Consider the following 18,715-nt stretch of genomic DNA (forward strand, 5'->3'; position numbering starts at 1 on the left):
TCTGGCTACCACCAGTAGCTAGGATGAGGCAAGGAACGATCCCTGTCTATAGCTTTCAGAGATAGCATGGCCCTATCGATACACTGATTTTGTACTTCTAGCCTCTAGAACTGTGAGAAAAAAAAATTCTGTTTACTTAAGACATCCAGTTTGTGGTACCTTGTTACAGCAGCCCTAGCAAACGAATACACCTGTATTATTAAATCTGCCTACAGGATGTTTCTTGCCTTCTGTTTCTTTCTAGTGAAATCCTTCCTACACACAAAGGAGGTAATGGAAAGGAGGTAACACAGTATTCTTTTGGAATCCACTGTGCGGAAAGAACTCTGCAAGTTACTTTACATGAGTCCTTCATTTAATCCCCAAATTACTACATCAAGATATGTGTAAATAGCTCACGTTGCTAAAAGGGACACTAAATTTCAGAATGGTTGAATTATTTGCCCAGTTCAATGAGCCAGAATTTGAACTATATGCTTAAAAACTAAGCCATATTTTCTCCCACATTTACAGACAAATCAACCTGGACTGGAGAATTATTTTAGTGCTGAGAACTATTTTTGGTATTGCCATTTCCCTATTATCAATATATAACTTGTCATGGCCTTACCGATTAAATTTATAATCTGAGATAAAACATATGAGATGTCAGCTATCTTTCACCTGAACTTTCTCAAGCCCCTTATATTTACCATGTTAATCCCCTACTATGCACTGTCATTTTTGACAACATTGCCAGCCTGGAAACTGGCACCATAATACTTAGCACTGAGTGTTCTACTGTCTCAAATAATTCCATCTTTATTCATTAATGTGTTAGTTCTTGTTCCATGTTTAGCTTGTGTGGGACCATTTGGTACATCTTTACATTTCCTATAATGTCTAACAGTTCATTTTGTTGTTTATTAAATACATATTATTGAGGGCCTAGTGTGTGTCAGACACCATGTAATAGGCGCTGGGAATGTGATCATGAACAAAGGAGACACAACCTTGCTTTTATAGGCACTAGTTGTCAGTGAGAAAGATATTAATCAAATTATTTTATTAATGAGTAGAAATTACTTATGAGTTGAAACAAGGTGTGTGTGTGTGTGTGTGTACACGCCCATGCATCCACAAGTATGTGTGTTGGGGAGATGGATGACACATAGAAGAATAACCCAGGCAGAGGAATCAGCAAGTGTGAACCAGCAAAGAGGAAGGCTGGGGTAGGGGGTTGAAGAGGGTGGGGGTGGAGGGGCTTGGGTGAGAGAGTCCTGGGCAGAGTGAGAAGGGATAAGAAAGACTGGTAAACTGGGGCTAAGTCCCCCAGGAGGGTATGGGCCATGCTCGGAATTTATTTATTGTAATCTTAAGAAAATGGCAGGCCTGTGAAGAGTTTTACATCCAGGAGGAATGTGATCAGATTTCTCCTTTAAAGAAATAACTCTGGCTACAGTGGGAAGAATAAACACAATTGGAAAAGAACAAAGGTGAATATCCAGAGACCCCCTGAAGAGTCTATACTGCAGCGGGTATTAAATAAACAATTGTTGATTGGATCTAAAAAATCTCACAAGTGTCCCCAAATGACTTGACATTAAATTAAAAGTCTTGATTATGTTCTCCAAGGGCCTCTAACTTTGCTTAATTAACTTCAGCCCCATCTATTAGCCAGTTTATAATTTTAGCTGCAAATGTAGAGAGTTCCTCTCCTCCACTTAAAACTCAAGTACCCCTGATGTGTTCTGTCACCTACGATTCCATTCACTCCTCATAAAAAACATTAAACCACATCTCTATACTTTCTCATAATAAACTTTGAAAAGTCAAACCTGTCTACAACCTAACCTTTACTGTAGTCTCTTCTATTCCTTAATCAACATAGCTCTCAAATGGATGACAGTGTAACATTTGATGACATGTCTAAAACTATATTCTATAGAATTTTATTCTTATCTGTCTTGCTTTCTTGAAACCTATCGTCTTGTCTCTTTTATAATTTTGTCCTCAGATGGCTAAAATAGAGACATCGTCACTGATCACATTAGCCAGAGTTAACCTCTTGCAGTTACTCTGTTTCACATCTATTTGCCCTCTGGCAATTTTAACAATCTGTAAGAACTGTTTGCTGCCCATTTTCTTGCACTAGAATATAAACTGCGTGAGAGCAGGGACTTTTCATTATCTTATTAACAGCTAACTCCTCAGGTCATAATGCAGTACCTGACATAGCAGTGGTCAATAAATATTTTCTGAGTAACTGAATGCTAGAACAATGAATGAATGAATGATGAATGAGCAAAACATACATATTAAATAAATCCTTACCATACTGAGTGTGGACTCAATCCAGATTCTCTGGGTTTAAATCCTGTTTCTAACGCTGACAAGTTGGGAAATCTATGGCAAGTTACTTAACCTTGACATCACTTTCCTAATTTGTAAATAGTAATGAAAATAGTAATGATAATAGTAATAACTTTATGCCAACCTAAAGGGTGATTACAAGGATCAAAATGTTTATATATGCAAAGCCTGGCACATAGTAAGCACTCTACAAGGGTAAGTTCTTGCATTAAATTGGGAGTTCAATTCCTTCCACATATTTGGTGTTCACAGATGAGTAAGAACATTTGGTAAAATATACTTTTTGTTTTTTCCAAGTTTCGTTTTTTATTTATGAAAAACATTTTGATTTGGCAATTACTGAAATAATTATAAGCAGTTTAGGCATATTATCTTGGCTGGTAGGAGCAGGGTGTATAAGGCAATGGTTCGAGGTATGATAAATCAGGTATGATGTAACTGGAGAATTTAACAGTGCAGCTCTGATTTTTCTGATGATGTTTCTATCAAACCAATCAACATCACTGGGAAAAAAAATATATTATCCAATTTGTGTTGGAGAGTAAATACTTGTGTGCACAGGGCAGGCTGATCTAGTTTTTATTCTGAAAGCAGACTGCCTATGTTCTAATCTTGGCTCTGCTACTTGTTAACTCTATGACCTTAGGTAAACTGCTCAGACTCTGTGCTTCAGTTTTCTCAACTGCAAAATAAACATAAAGCTAAGATTGAGTTAATATATTGTCAAGTGCTTAGAACTGTGCCAGACACATATTATGATTTCAAAGAGACAGTGCATTCCCTGTTTGGCAAAGGTTAACAGGAGCATGTCTGCTTTGATTATGGTTATGCCCTGGACACATATAATCTCAATTGAACATGACTTTACTTACAACCCTGATGTCATGCAAAGGGCTAGTACTCATGTGATTTCCCAGGACACATCAAACTATTCATTTTGTTTCTATTGTAATTTAAGCTGTATATTTGAAAATGCTGAGATTCCTTATTTGTTTTACACTGATGAACATTACACTGTAATAGAAAGTTATTGGCTTCAGCAACTCATTCTATAGTCATGTATATTGTTGTATGTGCCTTGGTCTTACAGCTGCTAGTACAGTGCTCTGGAAAACATATTCAATAAATATTAACTAATAACTAATTGAATTAAAGCAATATAGCATCCTTTATAATATGCTTTGGTTACTCTGGAAGAAAATAAACAGGTCTAGGATGAATACCCAATATTGCATGGTTTAGTACCATAGATTGTTTGAGCTGGAAGTTACCTTATAAATCACTTAGTCTGCTCTTTTTATTTTTTAGGGAGTGGAAGGAGGGAAAAAAAGGCCCTAGAGAAGTGAAGTGAGGTACACAAGGCCACACATCCAGTTACAGGTAGAACATGTATTTGAGTCCATGCTTTTCACGATCATTCTATTTAGAAACACCTATAGTTATGACTGTTAATGAAAAAGCTGTATAACAGATATTTACACATTTAAATATACCTTTGACTTAAATCTGTGTTCTTTTTAGAAGAATCATTTTAATCAACATGCCATTCAGCTTGAAGCCACCATTTACTATTTAATAGTTACATAAGGGCATCATATTCTATATGTCAGTATCTTTTTTTTTTTTTAATGTAGGCTCCACACTCAGCATGGAGCCCAATGCCAGGCTTGAATTCACAACCCTGAGATCAAGAGTCAGATGCTTAACCAACTGAGCCACCCAGGCTTCCCTATATGTCAGTATCTTTTGAGGATGACTATTGCTTAAATAGCACCATGTTTTGGTTCAAATGTGTACAGATCTCTGGATCCTGGTCCAACAAATTTTCTTCTTGAAATTGCTTTAGAGTTTAATTCTGGCAATATTTTTTGGTTATTTTTAATTTCTTATTTTCTTTGCATGAAACATCCAATCCAATTCCAGAAAAGAATGCTCTATTTATCTACTCCAGTTCAACTGAGCTATTAAAAGCTTCTTCAAAAAAGACAACATAGAACACTGGCAAATTGCCATTCCTTCTCTAAACCAAAACAGCTCAAGTACACAACCTTTCTGCCAAGTACCAACACAGTATCTCTTAAAGAGGAAAAAAAATATTTTTAATGTTCCTGTATAAATCCTAAGTGCTCTACAATGACTGATGGTGACTCAGATTAAGTCAAGTATGATAATTTCATGATTTGGGAAAGATTCAGAGGAGGAAAAGCATTGATGATTACATGTTTGTTCAGTTATGTAATTTTGTCAATGTTATTTCAAAAGTTATGTAAAGCAAGTTTAAGTAGCTCCACTGAAAGAAGAGTTAGTGTTTAAAATAAAAAGCTCCCTGAGTTCTAATTAAGAGAGAAAATTATACAGACTTTTTTTTTTTCCATTTTGGAGAAAATCTGCTAGCAAGTTGACATGAACCATATAGGTAAGTTTCAGCAGTGCTGAAATTACTTACAAATATCACTTTTGCTCCATTAATATTATATAGTCAGTTTCTTTCTCTGCCTATATAAGGGAGAATCTTAGCAATCAAGAGCAAATGATTCATCCCCAGATTTAGAGTTGAGACCAAGAAATTCCCCATCATGAGAAAAGGATCAACAATAAGTCACTCTTGGTATTTCCCCAGAGATGTAATAAAAGAAGTATAGTAAACAAAACTATTGGGAAATCTCCGAATTATCCATTAAAAAGTTTCAGTATCTGCTGCATGAATTCACTTCCCAATATTCAGATAGCTCATTGAAATTATCTTGCTTTAGTACTGAGCTCACTAAAATCTGAAAAATTATATGCCAAGGTTGGGTAATCTCACACATCAGTAGATAACAGATACATCAGCAATATCATTTGACCTCTGTCAGTCTCTGTTTTTCTTTCTCTCCTCACCACCATAGTTTGGTTTGCTTTTGGTTGTAAAGGAACATGCTATAGCTATCTTTAACTATCATAAACTACTCTGTGTACTGAAAAGAAAGGAAAAGAAAAGAAAAGAAAAGAAAAGAAAAGAAAAGAAAAGAAAGAACAGAACACAAAGACAGCTCATGTGTGTTCTCAGCTTAGAATTGGCCTGGCTCTAACTGATAGGCTGTGATTTTCTACTGTTGACCATAAACAATTTCACTAACAACTAAAATCAGACATGATAACTCTTTGACCTCGTTGGAACAAGACAAAAAGGAGACCTTTCCATAATTATGTCTGAGCACAATAAAAACCAAGAACACTGTCCAAACTGCCAAAATGACCAAGACTCTTCCATCTCAGCTAACAAGAACAAATGTTGCTTCCATACCAATTATTGTTCCAGGCATGTTCCATTCTTTCCACCTTCTAGAAAAAAAAAAAAAAGTATTAAGATACCCAATTGTAGGGGCACCTGGGTGGCTCAGTCGGTTCAGTGTCTGCCTTTGGCTCAGGTCATGATCCCAGGGCCCTGGGTCCAGTCCCGAATCGGGCTCCTTGCTCAGCAGGGAGCCTGCTTCTCTCTCTCCCTCTGACTGCCATTCTCCCTGCTTGAGCTCTCTGTCTCTGTCAAATAAATAAACAAAATCTTTAAAAAAAAAAGAAAAAGATACCCAGTTCTAGAACTGCTCCAATTTTGTAACAACACCCAGCCTAGAAATACAGCATGCTTCCTTGAACCTTTCCAGAACTATCTTGCACAGCCCAAATCCTATAACAAGGCTCTCCTAATACCCTCAAACTGGATGCCACAGGGTCCCTCATGGTGTGTTGTCTCACTCATTATGGTGAACAAATAAAACCCAATTTTGTTTAACTGAAAGGTGTTCCTGATGGACTTTGGTTGGAGGGGACTGACAGTAAGACATTGTACAAAAAAAAATGCCATAATGTATGAATGGATGTGCACATGGAGCCAAACGTCAAAATACAGTAAGTAATTTTGGAATGATTTTAGTCATTTTAGTAATCACTAGTCATTTAAGTAATAGTAAATGGTATTATCCTTTCCTCATAACAGTTTCACCAGTTTGTTTTTTTAGTTTCTTCCCCACATTTTATATATATATATATAAAATTGTATGATGTCCATACCCTCTATGCTCTCTAGATATCAAACAATGAAACACTTTATGAGTTCCATGCTCTATCTACTGATAAATGAAAGGAGGTCAGGTCTTTAGGTTGTGTGAGGCAAAGGGGTCACACAGTTCAAAGCAACGGTGATTTATGTTTTATATAAAATGTGTCCTTATATCTGCAGCAGTCTCTTTTAGGATGAGACTTTGTGGAGTTAAATATACTTTCCCTAAATACAGCATTTATTGTAAAGGCAAAATAAACTTAAAAGATGACCTAAAAGATATTACAGGCCTTTTAAACACATTTCTTAAAAATAATCTGGAAGTCAATATGTAATCAACTCATTCTTTCATAGAAGATGTGCCAATGGATAAACATTGGAAAACAATGGATAATATAAATTAAATCATAATATAAATTACGCTTACTAAGAGAGTCTTCTGTATATAAATTGAAGTTCTCTAATATTCTGATATTAGAAAAAGCAGTGCCCTGGGTAATAGATTTAAAAATAAAAATGATACTGTGTTTTAAATGAGTAAACATATAATCTGGTTATGCTATAGTCTCCTAATTGTTTTGGTTGTCATAAGTCAGACCCCCAATAAAAATTATCTTCTTTTCACACAGTGACCTTACCACATGTTGGAAACCACAAAGAACATACTAAGTTGCAATGAACCTACATATTGCTGTAAACTTGTAGGTCACGAAGAAGGGAAGCACTACAAAGTTTGAAGTTCTAAGTTTTAATTAGGAGGGGTATTTTCTAGAAAATGAGATGACTTATCATCTTGCTAAAAATTAAAATCATTTTGCCAAATTCTTAAGGAAAAATTAGATTTCCAGGCCATTAAAATCTATGTGTTCGACAATACCAGCTTGGGACATTGCGTGGCATCCAGTAAGAACTCTCTATATTTTAGCTATTATTATTGCCAGTATTGTTGTCATTATTTAAAAAGAGGTCATTCTATGGAGTTGGATGGACCTATTTTGAATTCGAGGCAGCTCTTCTATTTATTAGTTCTCTAGCTTTATGTAGGTTAATTTTTTTCTTTCAATTCTTTCATTATTAAAATGGGGATAATAATACTTATCTTGCAGAGCTATTACAAAAATTAGCAATAATACATGAAAAGTAGCTAGCAGAGTACCCAGCATATTAAGTTTTCAGTAAATGGTAGTTATCACTATTCTAGGGTTTGCAAAAACAATGCAGTTAAGACAGGTTTTGTGTAATTTACTTTTAGGAAGTCACTGATTAGGACTGAATATTGTTAATATTTATTATAAGCCAAATCCATCTTAACTCTATAGCAGATACCAAGAAAATTTAGCTCTTACCTTAGGAAATTACAATTCCAGCAATACAGAGAGAGACAAAAACATTTTCTTAGATAAAAAAGAAGTATGATATCTGAGATAAACTGCCTCAACATTTACACCTGTTCTATTTTTTCATTGTATAGAACTTTCATTTTTCAAAGCTTTTTATGAACGTTATTTTTGATCACGAAAGGCTTTATGAAGGAGATGTTTTATAAAAGACAGATGGCTGGCTGGATCTCATAAAGGAAGTCAGGTTAGGAGGAAAGAAACACATTTTTTTTCTCTTTTCAAATATATTAAAAATACATTAATAAATGAAACCTAAATGATCAGTGTGACCTTTAAGAAAGTATGTGAAAAGATTGATCTGTCAAATTTATAAAATAAATACACAAGTCCTAAGAAAACCGCTTCTGACTTACAATAGGGCATAAGACAAGGACCTATTAAATCAGTAACAGATTTTAAAGAAAACTGATTGGGGAGTAAACCACTGTAAGTTTAGGTATACTTACTCAGCTTAACACTAAGTGTTAAATAGTGCACTGCCTTCTGGTTTACTTTTTTTGTTGTTTCTGTGAAGGGAAATGCATGCATGTACCTGGTCATAAAATAATCTTTGTAAAAGTTGTAAGTAATACAGATCAAATAAAATCAATTAAACAGCCTTTTTTTAAAAAAAATGATTTTGAACTCACTCTTTCCATTGTAACATAATTAATCAGTCAGTAATATGAACATAAAAAGGTTAAGAAGCATAAATATGATCTGTGTCCTCAAAAAAGTACTCACTATTATTAAACTCACAAGACTTACAAAACAATACACCATGCTGTCATAAGTTCTCAAAAGTTTGGTAAGAGAAAGTGCAATCATAGAGAAGATGGTTGTGATCCCTATGAGCTCAGATTGCCAAGAAATGGAGGATATGGGACTTAAAAGGGGGAGACAAAAAGAACTGAAGATGAGTAGGAAATCATTTGAGAACGGAAGTTCAAGAGGCAGCGCAAGAACCAATCTGACTGGAAGTCAGAGTAAGCGCTGGGGAGTTAAGATTCATTGAACTGGATTACAGGGTAGCTTTAAATTTGATTTAATGTAGGCATCCCGCAATCTTGAAAAGGAGAGTCAGAATGAAAGCAGTGCTTAAGGAAAATTATCCTACTAAGGCTGGTGGAATATAACACACCTGTCAATTTTTAACATTAGCTCTGGCTACATCCTCAAATTTCAAGGTTATTTTAAGGTTTAGGTAAAATTCCCAGGGATGTTGATTCAAATGCTAGGCAACTGTGAGCCTTTTTATGAAATTGAAAGTATAAACATAAATAAAGATCAGCCCTCTACTGGAAAATCAAAAATGTGACATAAGACAAGGTCAGGAAAGGAAGATTTACTAAACATCTACACTGCCAGGATCTATGGTAACTGTATTTTATCCATTGCCTCCAGTTTTCCTACCATCTCTGCAATGTAATGCTGATAATAGTAATAACGACAGCACTTACTTGGTTTGAGCTCTACAAAACTGCCAATATTCAGCATTTTTTGACCAATTATTTAATATAGTTCAACCTAATATATTGCTGTAATTGGAGTTATTTCTCTATATACAGTTGAAGGCTATCAGCAATCCCACCATGTTGTTTTACAACTGAAGAAAGCAGAAGCGAAAGAGTAACTTGTCCAAGGTCAATGAGAAAACAAAGTGCTAAATAAGTATTTGATCTTCCTTTCTAAGCTAATTCCTTTGTATTATACGTGGCTCAAAAATTATTATAAATATCAGGTGAAACATATTTTGGAATGATAATAGAGGGATATACATTCACATAAATGTCTATGTAAATCCACTTCATATTTTGTGGGTGACATTCTGTCATCCTTATATTTTCTATATGAACATACACACACACACACACACACACACACACACACACACACATATCTTTTTCTTTGGCAATATTTCTCCTTTGAAATGTCCCCAAAGTTTTATAAGAATTTTATGTTCTTTATAAGGTTATTCTACAGATATTTAGCGTTCATCAATGAATAGTCCCTTCTTTATCACTTGTTCAGGCAGGACACAAAATAATAAAAATTTATTTTTATTTTTTTTTAAATAATAAAAATTTATGCAGGAATCCATGAAGAGAAAAAATGTACAAAATAGAGTTCAGCAATAAATTCCTCCTTTGGTCTTGACTATTACTTAGTGTATTGGCTCCTGGGTTATGATTATCTCTCAAGGTAATAAAGTTAGAGTTGTAGCTTTAGACTGTATCCACATACTGTCAGCATCACCAACCAAGTCAGTTAAAAAAAAAAAAAGACAAATGAGTTATTAAAAAAAAAAATAAACAGCCTGAATAAAAATGATCTCACTGAATGCCTCACTTCCTAACTGGCTGTGCCACAGTGTGCATGAGGTTCTGACAGCTGTGGGACACTAAAGAAAGACAAACTGGTAAGTGCTGAGATTAAGCAAACAAATATTTTCTGTCTATTCTCTATTTCTAGACCTGATGTGCTTTAAATGTCTAAATGCTTTTAAGTATAACCGTACTTGACTTAACATATTTTTCATGGAATATAAGCTTTGAGTATCAAAGTTTTTCTTACTTTATATTAAAAAAGATGAAAAATTTGCTTTAGAAAACATCTTTTTTTGATTCAATTAGCCAACATAGAGTACATCATTAGTTTCAGATGTAGAGTTCAGTGATTCATCAGTTGCATGTAACATCCGGTGCTCATCACATCACGTGCCCTCCTTAATGCCCATCACCCAGTTACCCCCATCCCACCACCCCCTCCCCTCTGGCAACCCTCAGTTTGTTTCCCATAGTTAAGAGTCTCTTATGGCTTGCCTCCCTCTCTGATTTCTTTCCATTCCGTTTTCCCTCACTTCCCCTATGATCCTCTGCGCTGTTTCTTATATTCCACACATGAGTGAAACGATATGATAATTGTCTTTCTCTGAATGACTTATTAAATTGTATATTAATGTAATGGGACAAAGCACATGTTCATCTTCCAAATTTTCATATAACTTTTGTGAATTTCAGACAGTAGCTTACTGATCCTGTGAAATACACATAGAATTGGTCTCACAATGTCATATGAAGCAGGATGTGTTTTATGGAACTATGGTCATAACAGAGAAAGGATATATCATTAGGAATAAACATTTTCTTATTTATAATGGAATACAATCAATTTGAGATAAAGGGAAATTTTTTAAAAAGCTCTGTGAACCATCTGAATGTTCTTTGAATAGGTTAATGTTATGAAGAGAGGACCCAGCATAATTCTGTAAAATGAATTAAAATTGAAACTCCTCATAAATTATTTCACAGGAGTAAAAGCTATGAACTTAATGATCTGGAATAGTCACTTAAAAGTGTAAGATTCTAGAATAGATACAGTTTTGAAATAAGAGCATAAATGAATGAGTAATATGATCCAAAGCATAAAGATATTGGATGCTATTTTTAGAAAGACTCACAGCAGGTTGAATAAATTAAACATTTTGTATGAAAAATCTATTGATGTCTCAAAATTACATGCAATAAGATATGAACAGCTGGTTCTCTTTTATTGGTTTCCGCACAAAAATGATTATTTTGAGTAATTACTGACTGATTTATTTCCTATTTCCATTTGCTCACATTTTCATGTCCCTAAACGCTTAGAAGAGGTCATTCTTTGCAAGTAAATGTGTTTTGAAATGATTTTTAAAAAGTGTCAAATTTTAATACCTTTTCAATCATTGGTTAAATATATATTACACTCAATTTTTCCAGGACAATTTTAAACTGAAATAGTGCCAAATAAAATAGAAACTCTTAGATAATACCAACCGTGGTAACTGAGCACAAAAAAGCCACTTGTTGTGAAATCACTGTGAAATTTGATTAGAATCTGATTTGAAGTGCTATAGACTGATTCCAAAGCTGTATTGCCACTGAACTGCCCAATCTGAGGTGAGTTTTGGTCTGGTCCATCCCTATTAGAGAGAGACATAGCAGGGAGGGGAGAAAGAGAGGTTGAGATTGCCTTTTTTTTTTTTTTAAGATTTTATTTATTTACTTGACAAGAGAGAGACACAGCGAGAGAGGGAACATGAGCAGGGGGAGTGGGAGAGGGAGAAGCAGGCTCCCTGCTCTGTGGGGACTTGATGTGGGACTCGATCCCAGGACCCTGGGATCATGACCTAAGCCGAAGGTAGCCGCTTAACCAACTGAGCCACCCAGGCGCCCGAGATTGCTTTTTTTAGAGAGTTTTGCACAAGGTTTTGTAGAAAATATTACATATGAAATGGTAAAGAGGCAATAAATGAAATAACCAATGATTAGGGCCAAATCATACTGGTATATTTATGTTTTTTTAGGTAATGATATATCTAAAAATGTAAAGTATAAAAATACATCACATATTTACCTAAATGAAATGCACCCGTATTAGTTATAATCAATTACATTGTCCCTGGTGTTTTGACCACAACCCATATCGCCCCAAACACTTGAGTTTTGCCCTCCTTTTATTTTCTTCAGAACAACCTGGAGAATCATAGACTGTTAAATTTAGAAGGAATCTTAGGACTCATCCAGTAGTTCAGGTAACCAATTGTCAATAATTAATTTAGAGATTTTCTTTATAATATGTTTTTAAATAAAGATGTTTCATTAACAGGATAATTATAATGCAAATATATTTTATAACAAATTATGATGACAGAAATTCAAGCATATTAAATAGTTATGATTTGAACATAGGCTTTTAAATTTCAGTAGTTTTATAGAGAACTTACTTATCTTAAACTTACTCTGATACTAATTTCTGATATTGCACATTAATTTAATATTAAATTTAACATTTTTTTTCACCCAAAAAAGCTTTTGCTCTGTTTAGCTGCTTCATGGGCAAATAAGTCAAAACCTCTTTCTCTTGTTTATCTTATATATCTACAAAATATATACTGTCACCCTCAGATACTCACACCAATTCAAGTATCAGATGGGATGGCAATTTGTACAGAGGATTGTGATATATTTTCATTCCTACCTCGTTTCATTGTTATATATAGTTGAATCAATCAATAGCAATGGTCCTGGCTTACCATACAGTAATGAAATCATAGATTGGTTCTGTTTGAAGGACAGTAAAATTGATGTAGATTCCATTCCCAGGGGGTACTCTCACAAGCCAAAAACAGTCTTGAAAGTTAGGATATTCATCAGGATACCCAGGAGAATAAATGGTGCCATTCATTGCAGTTATATTTCCTCCACAAAGAGCTACAGAAATGATATAAAAAACTGTTAAAATAAAATGACAATAAACTGATCATAGAGAAAAAGGCAAACATTTCTTATCTCTTAAGCAGTATAAAATACATCTATATTATGTTCTTACCTCAGTTAAGGTGTATAAAATTAGGTTGGCAACCATGAACGATATATAGTCTGCTTTTATTTATTTTTCAATATGAGGTATGCTACGTAGTTATTACCTATTCCTAGATTAGTAACTTAGATTTTCTTCTGTTTTTTTTCCAATACTTTATCAATACATACACTTTTCAACTTTCACCTTATATCATTACCCATATAAAGCATTATAAAAGGTTCAAATCCTTTTTATTAAAAGGATTTTTAGAGAAAATGAGCCCAAATTCAGTAGCAATACCTGCATTAGTGGCTTATGTAAGAATGACTATTAAACATAACCCCATGCACCCACCCAGACACACGTACAGGAGAAGCTCTAAAGTGTTAATCAACTGTAGTCTCACTTCCAATGGAGAAGGTGAAAATTCCTGCCAATAATGGTAGAATCAGTTATTCATTTTGATCTGGGTACTAACTATAATTCTCATCTGAAAGAAAGACTATATATTTAGCATGCTATTTGAAGAAGAAGACAAAAAAGAGTGCCAAGACAAGAATTATTAAACACAGATGATACCAACTAAAACATAGCTTTGAGTTAGAAGCATACCTTCACACCTTGGAAGTGGATGATTCCAATTACGACTCACTCCATGAAGGCAAGTGAGAGCTGAATTTCCAATTAGTGTGTATCCAGGGAAACATTCAAATGAAATGGTTTGACCCACAGTAAAATCATTGCCAATTACAAAACCGTTTCGAAACGGGCGTGGATCAGGACAGCTTTGCAACTGATAGGCTGGAAAGGGAAAAAGAAAGATGTTTTACCCTTCTGAATATCAGAAAGACCACAGATAGGTACTATTTGCAACTTGCAAAATAGATACAGTACTGCTTGTCATTGATTATAAATAGTAATTCAGGTTTATAATAAGTGATGTCACTGGCAGTATGATATGAACTTCTTCTCGTGTCTATAATTTTCATATTTAAAATGTTAGTACAGTTCATAAAAATGCATTCAGTTTCTTATGCAATCTATCTAAATTATAAGGTTTAGTGAAAATATAAACTACTCTTAAAGCCACAATTTTAATCCAACATATTCTGATTCCTTTACATAGAGTACAGTTGCTTCCTGGTTACATTGCATGTATGCAGAATAAAATAAGCATATGTGTAAACCTAATTCTGAGCCTTTTTAAATTTGTTTTTTACTATTTTTTCTCTAAAAGAAACTATAATATCCCTCTGTTGGGTTTTGCCAAATAAATTTAACAAATATAAAGTATTAGGAAACAAATTTCCTTCTAATACAGATTTTGTACTTCAGTTATGATATTTTTAGCTTAGTAGTGTAACTATGTGTTTATTTGTTCATATTCCTCTTGTTCCACATTCTGTGTGAAATCAAAGCTCCTGTTTTGTTTATCAATGTATACTAAAGGCCTTGTCCATTGCCTTTCATATAGAAGGTGCTTAATGAATATTTCTAAATAAATTTTGAAGCTATAAACTGGATATATATTCATATACTCATGCCAATATTAATATTTGGGACTTTGTGTTCAAGAATAGTAAAATTGTATTATCATTAATAAAATTTAAATTACCAGCAATCAGAGGCCATTTTGCTACTGATCATTAAATTCTAAATTCCCCAAATCAAAAAATTGCATTTGCAGTTGAATCAGTAACCCTAAGTTGTTTATTAAAATATAACTCCAATTTTTAAGCTAGACATTTCAGAATTAACAACAATCCTTTTAAGATATTAAGTGATTTTTTCCTTAGTCTATGTTTTTCATTTGAATTAATATTCCAGACATACAAAAATATCAAAACCAAAGGCGTCATTCCAATTTAAGACAAATGTGTATCATTTGATGATTAGGAGTTAAAATATATTATTCTATTAAACAAGCCCTTTCAAATTTTCATTCACATTTAAAAGATTTTTTCCAGTTTTATTAAGATATAATTGACATACAGTGCTGCATGAATTTAAAGTTGACATGATGATTTGATTTCTATATATTGTGAAATGATTACCACAATAAGTGTAGTTAATTAGATAATTTTGAATACTCAGACAAATGTAAGATCCTGCAATAACTTCTACAGCATTTTACCCTCCTATGCTTTTAGTTTAATAAGGAAATGTAGGAAATAGATTTTAAATTTTCACCCCATATCAGATACAATGCAGGACCTAACTGATTACCAGTAATAACATTAATTTTGGAAGCAAGTTTTCCAGTTGAATGTCACACTTAATTGTATAATATGCATTTTTCCAAAATTCAGAAAGCTCTTAAAATCTAATGACAAAATCATCCAAAAGTAACACTGATGTTTTGAATCTGTATAAATTAACTTATTTCTCAAAAATGCCATTAGCTCAATGATATAAATGCATAAAAGTAGAGAGAGTTTTAAAATGCAGTATAATTCACAACTAATATCTAGTGATCATTGTAACACATGTCAATAATGTCAATAATATTAATATTATATCAATAGCAGTAAAAACTCTGTATCTTTTATGCTTTTATTATATAAATAATCAATCTTCTTAAGGGCACATTGACTGAAAATTCAGTTAGTAAAGTTCAAATTCTGGTTATACATCATTCAAATAAGAGCATTATTTTGAGAGGCAGAAGGAAAAAGAGGGAAGAAAAAAAGAAGATGAAGCCTGGTTTAAAGGAAATAGCAAAGTGCCTGGCATAGGGCCTGAACACCTGCTAGAGAAGGATTACAAATACAGCTCCGCGTCTTCTAGCAGCAAATAAGAAACTTAATCCGTTGCCCAATTGTTTTAGAAATAATTAAATTCCTTGGGAACACGGTTGATTCTGTACTGAGAGGTGGCAGAAATCACTTCTATTTTATGTAGAGGATGATGTGTGATATTGTGCTCTTAAGTTATGTATGCACGCATACTGCAAATTGTAATTATTTTAGTTGGAAGTTATGATGTCTATTTTAACTACTCTTAAATTTCCTTTTGGGTATATGCTTTTATTCAGCAAATATTTATTGTGCTCTTACTGTTCTAGCACTTGAGATTTATTGACAAATAAGACAAAGATGCCTGCTCTTGTGGAGCTCACATACAAAGTATCACAGACTCATAAAATCCTTTAATAATTATGGCAGAGATGTAATTGAATGTTAAGTTATTCTGATTAAAATCTGCAGTCATTGGAACTACACTGTATAAAATATCATAGCTTTAAATGTTTAATTTTAAATCTTAGACATTTAAAATCTGAAATAACATAATCATAAAAATAGCTAAGATGCACTAAATATTTACTAATGGTATACATCATGGCATATATTTTACATTAATTTCATCACATAAAGTTAAAAAATATATCTGGGAGGTACTATTACTAACTCTATCATGCAAATGAAGAAACGGAGTGGAGCTCTAGTCTATTTTAGATTGAATCTGAAGAGTCACCATTTGAGGCTGAGTCCAAACTATTTGAAAGGGATAAAAATCTTGTCAAAGTATTTATTTTATATTCTCATGGAACTAGAATGGAAGGAAAGAATGTCATATTATTCTATCATTATAAAGTAAAAGAAAATAATTTTACACAGAATATATGAATACTGCAAAATATCTTTCAATACACTTATTTTAATAGAAGAGCAAAGACAAATCTTTGATATCCACTTTGCCTTGCCTTGGCTTGCTTAATTTAATTGTGTAGTAATACTAATTCAATCATTTTTTCATGGTTAGAATTTTCCAAGGCCTCAGAAAGACATCATTTCCCTAATACAGTTGCCTGAAAATTTCATTATTTAAAAAAAAATCATCCTAATTGAGGCTTGCCTTGGTTTAGCCTTTCTAAAACACAATATAGAAAATACTTAGAATTAGTTAGATTGCTAATAGCTGATTTGGAGTTAAATGAGCTTCCACTTTTTTGTTATTCCTCTCACCTTGGTATACAATGTGGAACCCTTGTTTGTTCTGTGAATAGTCACTGTGAAAATACAAACTGGTTTCATGGGTTGTACTAAATAGGGAAGATGGTATTTGAGGACCACTAAGTCGGCCAATAACAGTACTAGTTTCTGAGGATCCACTTCTTACTTCCAAATAATCATGTATCGTTTCTGTAGAAAAATTGACAAACTGGAGATGTACACCTAAAGAAGAAAAGCAAAAAATACTACTTTATTGTATTTTATCGAATTAAATATGCACACATATATACACACACTCACATTAATGTAGTTATATATGATTCCATTTAGGTCAAGAGGCATACTCTCAAGGTCTGGGCCATGGGTTTGCTGTTTGCTAGGGCAACTAGTTCTGTCATAGTTCAAAGTAACCGAATACTGCTCTCAAATGCCCACTAGTTGTCATGTGGGAATCTCTTCCATTTTATTGTAATGTCATCATAACAAAATGAAACAAAAAAGTGGCTTTCTTGCTCTTTGGTACCATTTAAAATTGGATTAAGCAATTTCTAGAGGTAAAAAAAGTCATTCGGTAAATGTGTATTTTGTAGAAGTCCAATTTGAGGCCAAAATATGATTGCAAAGCTTTCATTTATTAACAATCAGATTCCACAATTACCTGAGAAATTAGTCATTCATCTATGGGGGATACATTAATTTCCCCAATATAATATTAGAGGCATGTAATTTATAAATGAGCTCTTTTACTACTTTGTTTATCAGAAGATAATGCTAGTTTTTATATAATCATCTCAATAAAATCTAGTGATCATTGCTACATGCTGTCATATTGTAATATAGTCTCAAAATTTATATAAACATAACTAAAATATGAGATAGTGAAATGTTTCTGGGATGGAAAAAATAAAATGGAAGCCTCATTGAAGTATATTTGCCTAATCTGATTAATATTCAATGTTAGTGAATTAGAGGGTTTTTTTTTTTTTACAACTATCATTCTCCAAATTGTTAAGAATAAAATCTGGCATTTATTGTCTGCTAGACACTCTCTTAAGTGTTTATATATGCTATTTATTTAATGTTCACAGTTACTCATGAGAATAAAGAAACCAAGGCACATAAAAGCTAAATAATTTAGCATATTATTTAGTTAAATTACACAATGACCTAAAAGCCCTGAAATTCAAACTCAGACACTCGGGCTCTTGAACTCTTGCTCTTAATAACTACACTGGAGTTCTCAACTAAAGTCACATTTTATTACCGGAAAAAAGAGTTCCACGAAAATTTTCTATGGGCAAATACATTTGGGAAACACTGAAAATAGGCTTTAAAATATTAATCAAGTTTCTGTATAATTATACAAATTTCTTAGAAATTTGAACATGCTATCCTAATACATGAGGCTCCAAGAATTGCGTATTTCTTTCTAAAAATTTCTCCTAAGCCTCCTTTTCACAAATTATCTTGTCAATAAGTGTTTTACAAAATAAGAAAATACTTCCTTAATTTTTGATACGTAGTCAATCTTCTTTTCAAAAATTACAAAGTACTTTTTTGAAATATATTAGAACTAATTTTTGATTCAACCAAAACTCAAAGAAAACAATGGTATTATTTAAATGTAATCCAATCAGAAACAGTCTCTT

At 33.2% G+C, this 18,715-nt stretch overlaps 1 protein-coding gene across 3 annotated transcripts in view; it reads right to left on the minus strand.

The window, feature by feature from the left end:
* CSMD3 (CUB and Sushi multiple domains 3) overlaps positions 1-18,715 on the minus strand; it is a 1,204,765-nt gene that overhangs the window by 89,050 nt on the left and 1,097,000 nt on the right. For all 3 annotated transcript variants that reach the window (XM_044914284.1, XM_021688378.1, XM_021688377.1), the window contains 4 exons: positions 17,079-17,288; positions 13,726-13,914; positions 12,845-13,022; positions 11,586-11,731 (listed from right to left, as the gene is read on the minus strand). In XM_044914284.1, coding sequence (XP_044770219.1) covers positions 11,586-11,731; positions 12,845-13,022; positions 13,726-13,914; positions 17,079-17,288 — 723 coding nt within the window. The remainder of the gene's footprint in view (positions 1-11,585; positions 11,732-12,844; positions 13,023-13,725; positions 13,915-17,078; positions 17,289-18,715) is intronic.

Source organism: Neomonachus schauinslandi, chromosome 4 (assembly GCF_002201575.2).
Source record: "Neomonachus schauinslandi chromosome 4, ASM220157v2, whole genome shotgun sequence".
NCBI lineage: Eukaryota > Metazoa > Chordata > Mammalia > Carnivora > Phocidae > Neomonachus > Neomonachus schauinslandi.